The following is a 13,544-nucleotide window of genomic DNA, read 5'->3' as shown; positions in this document are numbered from 1 at the left end:
CTAATTATTGATCTATCCCAAATTAGGAAACCTGTTGCCAGATCACTCTTCCAGTTGACTCAACATGGAAACATCCCTGCCTGAACCTTGAAAGTCTAAAGAGTACAACAAAAAAAAAAAAAAAAATAGAAAAGAATTCTCTTCTGTAAGGGATGTTCTGCATTGGAATCTGTGTGCAAGTGCTGATATAGTTATGGGCTCCAACATCCCTCTCTCAGGGGCCTGAGGCATTCTGGAACAAGGTACTACTAAAAAAACAACTCCCGAAGCAAAATCCAGGCTATCCTCCCTAATGAGTCAGCCCAGAAACTCTTTCACATGGTCAAGCTTCATCAGTGCTCTAACACAGCTCTCCCGGTCACTCTTCTCACAAGTTGACAKGGCATTACTGGTACACAAAGCCTGAGTCAATTCACCTCCTGTTCATATTATAGATGTGTATAGTGCAGRAATACTTRGAGAGAAGCTATTTGCATATTATTGGCTCTAGAAGAATGTACATGTATGTGTGGAKATAGTGTCCAAAACTTGTGTCCATGGCTGACCAACTTCTCTGCATTGTTGGATAGCCTAGGCATACTTTAACAGAAGGGCATAAACCTGGAGACACCATCACCATGCCAACAAACAAATCAAAAAGCTCACTAGCTAACAAATCCTGTTCAAGACATAGTCAAAAGGCTGAACACGCCCAGCTGTAAAGCAAATTCCAAAAAGCTCGTACTGGAAGGCAAATAGAAATTGTTATAAAACTCTTAGTCACTTCTCTGCATGACAATCTATTCACCTCCTGCTTTTACGATACATGTTTGACTCGTGCTGTAATAGAGTCGTGCCCATCCCTGTGCTCCTTCCTGTTTACAGCTTTACTGAGCTCACCATGGGTGCMAGGCAGTCAGGTGAGCTCACACCTTCCAAGCACTCACACCGAGGAACTGAAACCGGATCATCTACAACACTTGCACATGATAAAGAGCAAACATTGAATGCCTTCAATACAGAATAACCCTTATTAGGGAACTTAGATCTTCTACCTAGCTCTTAACTCAAACTCAACAGCAAAATTTCATCCCTTTGAGGAAGCATTCATTTTCAAAGCTGCTCAAATTTACTTAAATCTCAAATAAATTATTTTGCTTCAAATACCTGAAATAATCTCTGATTTCTCTGTTTCTATGACTGTTTATCATTGGAAGCAGAGTATTTATGGCCACATCAATCAGCTGGGGTATCAGGCAGGAGCACAACTGAACACTGAGAATTAGCCAACAATTRGCAACAACTGCAAGTACTTCYCAGACAGCTCTTAAGACAGCCTGGMACAGTACTTTGTTCAAAGAACAAGGTGTGTCCTTGTACTGAACTCTGCTTTTCTTCTAATGATCAGCAAGGACTGACAGCTGGATTAAAGATGCCAGAAGAAACAAATGGACTAATGTGCTACTTTTCATTTTTTAGAAAAGGTCAAACCAAGTCTGGTTTTCAGTGGATAATTTTCTATTTTCATCGAGTATATGTATGAATAAGCTTATTTCATAAAGCAGGTGAGCAAAAAAAATACAATTAAGACCACAATTTTTTTAAGTTTAAAGATTAAAGCTGATACCTATATGCAAGTTCAAAGAAACTGCTACAAAGAATCTACATAATAAAGGGAATTGAATAGAAAAACACACTTATGAATGTCGTTGYTTTGGAAAAAGTTATTTACCCTTACTACTCTTGGAGCTATTACAACCTACAAATGCAGTTTTCATGAGCAACATGATCCTCCCCATTTAGGATACTTCTGAGAGCTCCTAAAAGTTATGGCTAATTTAAWGCAGATGATGTGCTGAACAAGATTAACAGGACCATTAAAGATCTAGAATGAGGTGTTTCATTTTGTTATGAGGTTTAACATTACATATGCACTTGTTAGTTTCTTGGTTTCCATAAAGGTAAGTAAATAACTACAAGCTCTCTTRTTTATACTACTTACTCAGCTTTGTGCCCAGTGTCTTCAAAATTATTTTGGAAGCTTCTACAGATTTTTAGGTTTTCATTTCTGTAAAAGAACCTTCATATCAAGAATACTTACAAAGAATCCAGAAGACAGCTTAAAACACCTTCCATTGCAATCTAACTGTACACTGGAAAATTGTTCATTACAGTAACTTCAGCTAACTTGTGTCAAGTCAGCAGCCACTTCTGAAAGGTTTCTCTGCTCTGCRCCACAGTAAATTTTGAAACAAGGAAAGTTAGATGGATGTTTGGACAGCCAAAGCTAGCATAAAGAAAACAAAGCAAAGCCTGTCGTCTCAGTACTGCCAAGTCCTGCACATTTTTCAACATGTTTAACAGTCTTAGAGTTTCAGCTCTCGGAARTCTCAGAGACCCCAGTCCTGGTGAAATCACCAGGTAACAATCAAATTTGGATACAAAGATGATCTTTCATCCAGCACAAAAATAGAACAGAAGCAGTAATGCAAMACAGCTGAAGAGCAGCAATACTAATTAGGTGACAGAAGTTCTGCAGGTGACAGAAAACTATAACAAATTCTGCCAAAAATACATGACCACGACATGCCTAGAATAAAAGCCAAAAAAGCACAACAGATACATTCTCATTACAGCAACTGTACTTAATATTTAAAGCAGCCTTATTCATTAATGTATCCAAGTCCCAAGGCAAGACAACTCAGCGTTTTAAGTGGCAGTAATCTCTTTCACTGTTGTGGGAAAAAAAATCGTTTGTCTGAAACAATCCAAGACCAGCTTTTTATTAGAGTTAATTTGGGCATATTTACCCTRTGCTATATTACCTTCAATCAAGCTATGGARGTCACAATGGGAAGCCCATGCATAGTCACACACTATAAGCATTCAAGTCTCAACTGCAGGAGATAGGGAGAAATTCTTTGCACTAAAGTGTTCAAACATATTTCCTCTATTTTCTCAGCAGCTGTCTAAGGAGARAGTTCTGACTATTCAACGCTTGAACTGCAGGTTCAGGAAGAACCCAGTACATTAATATCATTTTCAATATTAGAAGAAACACAGTTTATATTCCCTCAAGACTCTGAAGTCATGCCCATTCTCAACTGTTTTTGAAATCTAAAGCTTTATTCAGCTTTGACAAGTGGTTTCAAAGCTGGTTACTGTACTGGAGTTCCCCTTGAAGGTTTGGCTGTCACTTACAGCCTAGGCTCATTTCCTCTAACACCTACGAATGCCATAGTCAAAAAATGGATTTCCACTTGGATTCTCACCTTATCAGCTTTGGTTTTCACCCTTCATCAAGTCTGCTAGAGACTTCAGAAAATTTCACAAGTTAAAATCCAGAATCATTGCTTGCTGCTCTGTGAGTATCTTCTGTATTTTTTGAGTATTAATCAACATCAAAATAACWGGGTAGAGGAAACTAACATTTTAAATAGGAGTGGTCCCAACTAAAAATGGCTTTTGCTTATTCTAAGGGAAACCACATTTTATTTTTGAGCTGTCTGTAAGTACAGAGCAAACCACACTGCATGTAACCACACATTCATATGGGTTGCATTAAAAAAAAYGAAGTCCACACTGCTATAGGTCACACATATTAATCTGTCTGGGTGGTTCCAGAGAAAAAGTGAAGTTTATAACCCAAAGGCTGAAAGGTTCTACTTAATCATTATACATTCTTGRGCAGCCTCAATGTCCTGATTCTCCCAAAAAAACCACTACAAAACTACCACAACCTGAGCAAAGTGATAAGTGGAACCATCTAACAACAACTCAAAGKAAAAGTAGGCATGTCTTATCTCCACCCCAGACAGCTGGTGGTTTGGCTTTTAATCATCCTAAATTCCTTACATTTTAATTTTTTTGCCTTAAGATCCTTCATTTTCAAACAATTCTGTTAATCTTATAACCGAGAAATGTACATCTGAAGCCTCTTAGAACATTGAAAAAACAAACCCATCCATTGTACACAGGAAAAGGTTTCTATGAACTTTGTTTTTGGCAGATGCTGTTGAGGTAGCATCTGGACTTGTCATTCCCAAGTACACGTGGTTATTCAATTATACCTGGTACTAAGAGAACTCTGAAGAACCTGTTCGACACCAAGTCAAGACTGACAAGCAGAATCTCTACCAGCCTTWTTCATGCAGTTCTATTAGTAACTTAACCTTATTGTCAAAAATAAAATGTTAAAAGATAACTTAATTTCCTCCCTTTTGAACTCAAACCATTTATGGGTTTTTCTTTAGACACCCATGCATTAATAAATTAGTTTGGGGGGTAGGTTTTGTTCTCAAAAACAAATAAAGCACACAATGCTGATTAAAAAAAATTGAGAGAAGAATTCTGTTAACACAAATATGTTTCACTGGTTATATGCAAATGGACTAAGTAACCAGAAGATACAAAAGAAATGTGTGCCTTTGCAGAAATGTTATTTTTCCAATGCAAACGAAAAATAATTTGCCCAAATCACATTATCCTCTGTATACAAATGTGTATTCTATTTTGTCTTAACTATTCAATGCTAACTTTAAGACAAGAAAAACTGCCCCTCAAAGTTGAGTAAGTAGAAYAGTAAAACCAACACTGCTTACATTGCAACTACAGCAAATTAATGATTGCCAAAGCAGTCACATAAAATGTGTATTTTATGTTTCTGTGGATATATTGTCTTCCAAGTGATCCATAAGCTGTTCACTGCTGAAAAATTTGACTAGGTCAGCTTCTAAAACAGTCTAATATATACAGTCTAATATAACTATATACACTGCAACTGAATAATGCCAGATATTCCTTTAGACAAAGGAAAATTATGTGTTCTAGAACAAAATCCTAATCTGGAGAAAAAAAATATTAGCAGACAGAAGTGAATAATAAGAGCACAAAGCCAAGTAAGTAATGTTTGGGGTTTTTTTTATTTTAAGGTAACATTACTGTACCTTAAAAGCTAATCAGGGTATCTTGAAGCTAGAGACCATCTTCCTCACTCTCTTTGGTTTTTATCAATGTGTTACAAAACAGGGTGGGGAAAGAAACAACAAAACCAGACAGTGGTAGGAAGGYGCAAGCACAAACTGTTTTCTGCTTTTCCCCTTGGAGCACTGCAAGTTCCAGCAGCTTTAACACGAAAAAGTACAGCATTCTGTCAGGCTTCTCACATCAGGAAAAATCCTGCTTGAGAAATCCTTGCACTTAAAGCCAGGTTTTCTTTTSAAATAAAGTCCACCTGGTTTTCAACATCAGATGCAAGTTCCAACTGTCCTCAGGATGCATGAGCAATGTTCCAAAGATGATAAACACAGGGCAAACATTCATCTAGTTAAACCCACCTCCATGTTGATGCTTGCAGACTGCTATGAAACACAACAGAAACAGAAGTAACACCCTATTATTTCGTCAGTGATAAACTGAGCATGGAACTAACAGCGATGGCTAAGAAAAAGCGCAATGCAGAGATAGCCCCTGTGGGCTGTTTYATTTTCCTCACGTCCAAGAGCATCTTGTAAGATTGGTTATTCTGTGCCACCAAGACCAGTCATGTTTGAAGTCGTATTGGCCAGCAAAAATCCCACCATCACCTTTCCTACCTAGATTCTACACACCWCATCTCATTTGTTCAGCAGTAAATTGTTACAATCTAGTCTGGCAGGTCTTAAAAATRTGAAAGATTGACAATGGAGGGATCGTACTGTTGTCAGCTGTAATATTTTTTTCTGTAAAAACCTAGTAGCTTCACAGGCTTTGAAACTTTCAAAAGTAGAATAAAAAGGACCAAAAAGCTTAGAACACAGAACAGAGGGCTTTGGAACACCAGAATAGAGGGCTTTGCACATGGAACACCAGAATAGAGGGCTTTGCCCTCTATGCCCTCTGTGTGTAAAATGTTTTTACACACATTTTTAAGATAGTTTCTTACCAAATATTAAATTATTGAGCCAAAGCCACTTTTTTTTTTTTTTAAACAAAATTTGTCTCAGTATCTTCCTCAGCCTTACAGAGGAATACTAGGAGCTGTCTCTGTGTACAATCCCAGCAAAGACAAGACACTCTGTCCAGATGGCAGAAATGCTCAATAGCCTGCAATGTGCCCGCTTKAAGCAGACATCGGCTTGTGGAACATGCAAGAGTGAAGGTTGTTTGTTCTAATTAGAAACATCCTTTTGTGCTGGATCATGCAGTGCTTGGTATTTCTTTATCGATAATGCATAGGACACAGATGTAGGTTTCAGCACGTTTTGTAACGGAGTACATGCCAAGACCATTAAGTAAGAACGTCAGACTCCACAGGACGCCTCTATCTGTGCTCCATCTGTTTTGAGCAAGCTTCAGTCCACCCGGCTGCCATAGGCTGGGCACACTGACCACGCATGCCCTGCACCTACACCATCCTGTAAACATGGGAGAGAAAAGAGCAGCTAGGCTGCAGAGCAAATGTTGATTTAAAGCAAGGTGTGCCAAGCAGGCAGTAGGGACAGTTCTTGCTTACAACTTGTCAAAGATAGTCATTTTGCATTGTACTAACTCAAGACRTGTTACAAGTCACACATAAGTGAGCAGAAACTTCTCATTGCACATATTAGGATTTCCTCACTGAGAAGCTGAACTTGGAGAGAMGTGCTCTGATGATTTCATTGCTCAATAATGTAAATTATTTTAAACTTTCACACAGACAGGACAATACRCTTCATTCCTAGACTTACATATGCTTACAGATTTCAACCCATAAAACTGAAGACACTTTAAAAAGCTGACACTTTGATCAGAACAGCTGCACTGTTATTACTGGAACTACAATCACAACAAGAAAGAATAAGCAGCAATATGCAATGAAGAATGTGGTTTCAGAGTACACTTTAACCAGTCTGGTCATATGCTAAAGCCAAAAAATTGCTGGTTTTGTCCAGCAATCTTTCATTCTCAACACAGCACTTACCTAGCAACTACACAACAGCTGTGAGAGCTGGTGCAGTTCATTGCAGCTAACAAAAGATTAACTTCTATCAACATTAATTTTCACTCTGGTTGACAAAACAACCAGACTTATACAGTGGTCACAGAGTAAAGTCTGGATCCTGTGGAAAGTGAATGAGGAGAGAGTGAAGGGCAGGATGGTCCCTCCCAGCAAAAGGAGATTAAGATCTATTTAAGCATAGCATRAAATGCCAAGGAYAACTGATRGTCACTAATTCATTCCAGTTCTGTGATGAGACAGACATTGCAGCACATCTCACTCACATGATSATAGCAGCTCCTTTTTCCCCACAGGTGGGGCAGCAATTTATAGGCCTTTAAACTGGAAGGATACCGGAAGAAATTCAGCATCCAACAGCAGTCAACATCCTTCATACTTCAGCTGGAACAATTCTGCCAGACAGCAGGCTATGGTCAAAGCGACTCTAACAGCCCTTCTGAAGATTAGGCTATTCAGCTATAGCTATTCCTTCCTCACAACACCCGATGGGGTATTGTTACTCCATTACATCTGATGAGCTGTGATTGCTTCAAGACAATTGTGCTTGACAGCATGTTGATTACCTAACAAGAGGGTAAATATTTTTGTACTTTATGCTTTTAAATCAAAAAATTGTATTCCAAGAGCAAGGCACCTTTGACTGCAGGATTACAGTCAAAGCATACTCAGGMACATAAAACATTGCCTACATGGTAAGCCAGGTGTTCCTGACAGCAATCCAATCCACACAGAACCTACGGCTCCAGCCACCCATTCTCAGATATGCAGTAATTCTAGGGGCAGCTAGACATCTGGAAATGTCAAACAACAGCAGAAGTATTAAAAGCAGAGTAAGATAATGATCATTCGAGAAACAGCTCCAGCCTGTAATGCAGCAAAGGCTGAAAGACACTAATACTGATACCTGCCTTCAGGTCACCTCCTGTGTCCCTCAGTCTTCATCCAGCTTAACTTATTTAGTTATAATCTACTATCAGAATCAAGGAATATTTGCGAGGCTCTAAAATGAGGGTGGGGAAGACAAACATTATAAATTCAAGCAAACAGAAAGCTAACTACTAGTACCCGAGACAAATACATCCTCCTGGGGAGCATTAACTCTCCCTGCCAACATTCATGGACGCTGACCAACTTCACTGGAAACAAACCATGTACTTAAACACGAGGGGAGAGAGCATGTTGCAAAGCAACACAGATGGGGGAACTTTCATTTTAAAGTGAGGAGGGAAAAAAGTTAACAGATTACAGCAGACAGTCTGCTTTAACAGATTGCAAGAACAAAATGGCCATCTACTTTGTATTTAGGATGCTTCACATCTTTGCTTGGCACAAGAGGATGGTCTGATCTCATCCATACCAGGCTGTGACTGACAAGTACCCAGCGTGTTTACTATTAAATACTGCCTCAGTAACTGATGTGTACACAATTGCTCAGACCTTACAAACGAGAAGAATGAGCAATCCAAGCAGACTGGAATTCAGGCACAAGCTCTAAGTTAACAACACGTGCATTCACAAATGTAAAAAATTATTTCCACCATTAAAGACTAAGAATTTGACAAGATGCACCATGCTGAGAAGCTTTCTAAGACTCTGAATGGAATCCTATCTTGTTGGTTTTGTAAGTGAAGAAAAGGAAAAACCATGCAGTAAACATTCCAAAAACTGCTGCAATAGCAGGTGTGCTTTAGAAATAATAATGAGCCATACCTACTACAACAGCATCTAATTAACACAGAATTTGAAAATTAAAAGATGTTTTAACTATGCACTTCAAATTTTCTGCTTCTTGACATACAAAAGACATATAATTAATACAAGGTATGTCACAAGTTTAGATGCCTACGAATAACAGCGTTTATAGAGTGAAGGGGAAAGATATCATTAAAACGAAGTTTTGCTSAAGGTTATTACGTGGAACAGTGAATTTGAACCACTCCCCCTTCTTGTGTGCATGACTCCTCAAGACAATTCACATGCAATTAACAATTCAAATTCTATACTAGCTCCATTACCTAGTTCCTTCAAGCTTTAACCAAGCCATTTTATGCAGTTAATGAATCCCAAATTGCAAAGTCTCAAACTGAATCAGAAAGCAGTTTGCTTGGGACACACGTGTCAGGACAAGTTCCCCATGTCAGAAGTCAGCAGAGGGCACTACGACACACCTACAAATTAATATTTTGCTGCTCTTTTGGCGCTGAAACATAGAAGGTCAGTCAGGAGTGGAGAACTCTGCCACAGACAGAAAAACTGCTGCTGCTTTCCATCACGAGTCAAGATGACTGGTATTCCTGATGGCTGCTCATACACAACAGGGCTGCAGGAACCTGCTATGGATAAATGCACCGCGAAATCACCACACCAGAATCAAAATGTTACATAAGACAGAACCTCAGATCTGCACAGCTACAAAGTGTTTCAAAGTATTTCTGTGTTTCTTAGGGCATCTAAGGGAAAGACAGCACACGCCTTCCAAACTCGGAACACAGAATTCAGAGACACCAAGTCACGGAAATAGGTACATCTGGAAAGAGACCAGGAAGGGAAACAGATCAAAAAAGGAAGATAATGGATACTGAGAAAACAGGACAAGAAGGACATTCTCAAGACCATTGAAATTAAGACCTCTCATTTCATACCATATCTACTTCCGTGCTACTTTTCATCTTTCGTTTCCACATGGATTTTGCTTTATTAGCAAAGTTAAACAATAGTCTCAAAACTGTCCAAGTTCTCACTGAACACTTTCACCTTCCTGGGAAGTTGAACACTGGCAAACTACTKAAGTCCCACAGCTAGGAAACAAGGRCACAAGAAGGTGGAAAGGATTATCKAGAAATAATATTTAAGACTCCCTTTTTAGCAAAGATAATTAGGGCACACAAATGAGTGACCAGTGGCAACCAGGAAACATAACTACACAGAACTGCACAGTACATTATCCTTTATTGCCTTTTCCGATAAATCTGTGGAGAGCAGTAGCTACYCTCTTCATTCCCTGTGCTATTGGGTTAGGCTCATAGAGGACTTCATCCTCATCAGAAATTAAGGAAATGAAGCAGAAATAGGTTCAGCAGCTCCAGCTRATGTACAGAAAGTAAGCAAAGTGCCTTTTACCTCCAGCGCCATGTACTGCCCATGGGAAGACCATGCTGACAAAGTGCACCAACAGCAATTCTTCCCTCAGCCTCTCTTCCAAACCTCTGTCCTCCTTTGCCAATTCTGGAACATGATGTTCTACTTTAGAAGTTGCAATTATGTGACAAGTCTCAGGGAGGGCAGCGAGAGGGAGGACTGCTACTTATCTAGGTGACTGGACTGCACCAGGAAAATGGCAGTATGAGAAAGCTTCCCGACAAGTTTTCAGATGAACTTACACCAGACAGCTTAAGGGGGATATCTGTCACCAACAGAACAGGGAAATCCTATTATGCCCTGTTTTGGGTCACACACTCCTGCTACATACTTTATGCTAATTCGGGTGTTTGTTGGACTGCTTTGTGAGCAGATTCACTTCATTTGCCTGGCAAAAAACTCACACACAGCAAATCTCAGCTCAAGCRATCCAGTAAGTACTGGGTGCTCCAGAATCACAGCACTACTCAGCGAGGAGCATGAGGAACACTGTTGCCTAAATATTACTTAACCTTTAGGAGGGAATATTATTCAAATAAGCATAATAACCCATCAGTTTCAGGAAGGCACAGTACAATGCCCATGAAAAAGACCAGAGGCTGCACTGCAGTTTACTCTTTGTCAAACAGAACTTACGCAACATGTAACAAGACACTTCTCACCTAAGAAGGTTTGCTTCTCTGGCTTTCAAAAACYCAACTTTATGAAGCCCGGTACACAACAACACTGCCAGTCTACCTTTCCATCAGCTGACAACTTATACTCAGCACAGACCCCCATCTCACACTCGCAAGCGTGCCTCTAATCCTTTCAACTCTGTTACAAGCTAMAAAGGAAGAGTTACCAGGTTTTATAGGTTAGTTTGGATCACTTTACAAGCATAGGTTGCAAAACGTGCGTGACAGGCACAAGCAGCTCGAGTTGGCTGGCTCCGTAGCCCTAGGAAACATGCACTTASGAGACACACAGAGTAAGCACGAGGCCGGCGCGGCTTCTGCTGGAGTTTTTGGGAGTACAAGGAATACAATTTGGTTTTGTGAGGCACACAGACACCCCCAAGGGGAGTGCAAGGCACCCGGCTCAGGAGACTGGTGGAAGGAAAAATGGGACGCCGCCTCCCTCCTGCCGCTCACTGGGATCACCCCGTCCTGAGAAATAAGCCGCGTCTCGCAGTCACAGCTCGGTACTCACACGACCGCTCGGGAAATCATCCAGGACACCATCGCGGCGGCAGGAGCAGCGCTTCCCCTCAGCCGGCGGGGCCGCAATGGCCGCGGCCCTGCCCCGCCCCGCCCGCCCCATTGGCTCGGGGCTGCGCGCCTGCGCCGTGAGGCGCCGTGAGGCGGTGTGGGCGGGGCGGGGCTCGCGGGGCCCGGCGGGGGAAGGGGGCTGAGGCGGCGCGCGGGCCCCTCGGTGTGCGTGAGGGCGATCGGGCAGGCCGGGGCAAGGCGCCTCCTCCTGCCTCTTCACCGGTGGCGGCGGTCTTAGACCCCCGCACGGAGACAGCTTTTGCACAGCGCTCGGTTGAGAGACGAACAGGTCGAAGTCGTTAAGATTGCAGTAAGAAACTTTTCTCCCCGTCTCACCTCCTCCATTTGAAACACAGTGACCAAYTCTAGCGAGAAGGGGCGGGTGGGATGCTCACCATTGCCTTGGTCTTTGTCCCGTGCTTCCCCGTAATGCTGTAGGATGTTTGGAAAGCCAAAACATCCGTGTCACACATTGAAGTCCCCTCAGGTTGGCCGGCTGCCCCGGAGCGTGCTGAACTATTCGAGGCTGGCGGGGTTAGATAAGGGTGCTSTGCGTCACCCGGGGACACCGGCTGGAGCCCTCCCTGCTGAGCAGAGCGTGGGGCCGGCCCGCTTCCTGCACCCCTCTGATTCACTACGAGAAGGTGCCTGTCCTCCCGACTTGCTGACAAGCACTGACACAAAGGCTGATTAAGGTTTTCATCCTTAGGTGGGCCACACAGGCTCCTCCATGCAGTTAGTCCAAAACCGCAGATAACCGAGAAGATACACGTGGAATGATTAGTGCCWATATGCCTTGTTACTTTTGTTTCTTTCTCTACACATTTTGTTTCCAGTTGCTGCCCAAGGAGGGACAACAAGCAACCCCATCCGCAATGTAACCTAGTCCAGGTGCTCTTGCCAAGCTCGTGGTCTGGCAGGTTGAGATATGCTGAAGATAATAGCTCCAGCTCCCTGATACCTTAATTAATCCATTGCAATCAATCTCCACACACCAGTTTTACACTTCCTGTAGAACTGTTTGCACCCATGAAAGGACAGTATTTTGCTGAAACTGGCTGCTTCATCATTTCTCAGACTAGGTTGTATGACATTCTGCCTAAGTCATCCCTGAAAACATTTAATTTTACTCTTCTGACTTCAAGAAGTGCAACAGAGCAATATCCAAGATGTTGATGCTACTGAACATGCCACTCATCAGCTAAGGTAGGAAAAGAGCAGATAACAGTTTCAGCACCATTTATGCTGACTCTTAGAGTAAATGATATGCCAAATTCAGCATCACAATCTCTAGAAGAAATTAGTTCTTTAACATATCTGTAAGTGGGGATAATAGGCAGTTTCCCTGCCTGCCATACAGCAAGAAGAAAAGCTTAATCTTTGTAAGCTACTGTCTTACTCTGATGCAGGTGAATGCAGGATGGTTTCTGCTCCACAGGCAAGCACCAGAATTCCTCACCTCCTCTCACCAGTAAAACCCAGACACAGGCATCTTRACTTCCCTGCAGCCTTCCAACACAAAGCACACACTCAAAAGGCCGAAAGAAAGAGGATAAATAAACTGTGGAACATTTCAACCATGACAGTGTTTGAAAACTGTGGTTATAGTTGTATACTGTGAAATTTGAAGCCTGAAATGAGAAAGTATACAATGTAAAAAGAAATGATTTTTAACCATGAAGAAATTCTGGTCTTGCAAATAATGATATTGCCCATCTTGGGTGTCTCCTCAAATTGACCTTTGTAGGGGGTTACTGATGCAGGAAGAGGTAGAGAGGAATTTGTTTGTGAGCAATTTAAAGTACACCACTCATCAATCTTATTTTTGAAACAGGCCTAACCTGAATGCATTCCTCCTTTCATTCAATGAAAAGAGAAATCTGAACCACTGCTTCTATGCTGTTTGAATAACAAACCTCTCCAGTGGTAGACTACGCACAGCAAATGCACACAGCAAAGCATTTGCAATATAAATTACCTGGCAGAGATTACATTTTAGACTCCAGTTCTGTAAACTCCTGCTGCCTGCCTGACGCTCTGCTGAAGTTTGTAGCATTCCAGTCCATCTAGAGCAAACTGCAAGCTGAGAGCTCTAGTTCATAGCATATGAAATTAAGTATACATTTCTTTTCTGCAAGCAATTGTGTTTGGTACTAGCTCAGAGAACCATTCCAGGAAAAGACTGATAAAAAGACATT

General features: G+C 41.4%; 1 protein-coding gene across 1 annotated transcript in view; it reads right to left on the bottom strand.

Annotated features, from left to right (window-relative positions):
• The window catches only part of REEP3 (receptor accessory protein 3), a 34,451-nt gene extending 23,068 nt beyond the window's left edge, over positions 1–11,383 (bottom strand). The window contains exon 1 of the mRNA XM_057368407.1: positions 11,288–11,383. Within this exon, the coding sequence (XP_057224390.1) occupies positions 11,288–11,319 (32 nt within the window). The 5' untranslated portion in view covers positions 11,320–11,383. The remainder of the gene's footprint in view (positions 1–11,287) is intronic.
• Between the last annotated feature and the right edge of the window lie 2,161 nt (positions 11,384–13,544).

This window comes from Malurus melanocephalus, unplaced genomic scaffold (genome assembly GCF_030028575.1).
Source record: "Malurus melanocephalus ecotype Western Australia unplaced genomic scaffold, MMel_1.1 scaffold_91, whole genome shotgun sequence".
NCBI lineage: Eukaryota > Metazoa > Chordata > Aves > Passeriformes > Maluridae > Malurus > Malurus melanocephalus.
The sequence above is the reverse complement of the archived record's forward strand: the minus strand, read 5'-3'. Positions and strand labels throughout refer to the sequence as shown.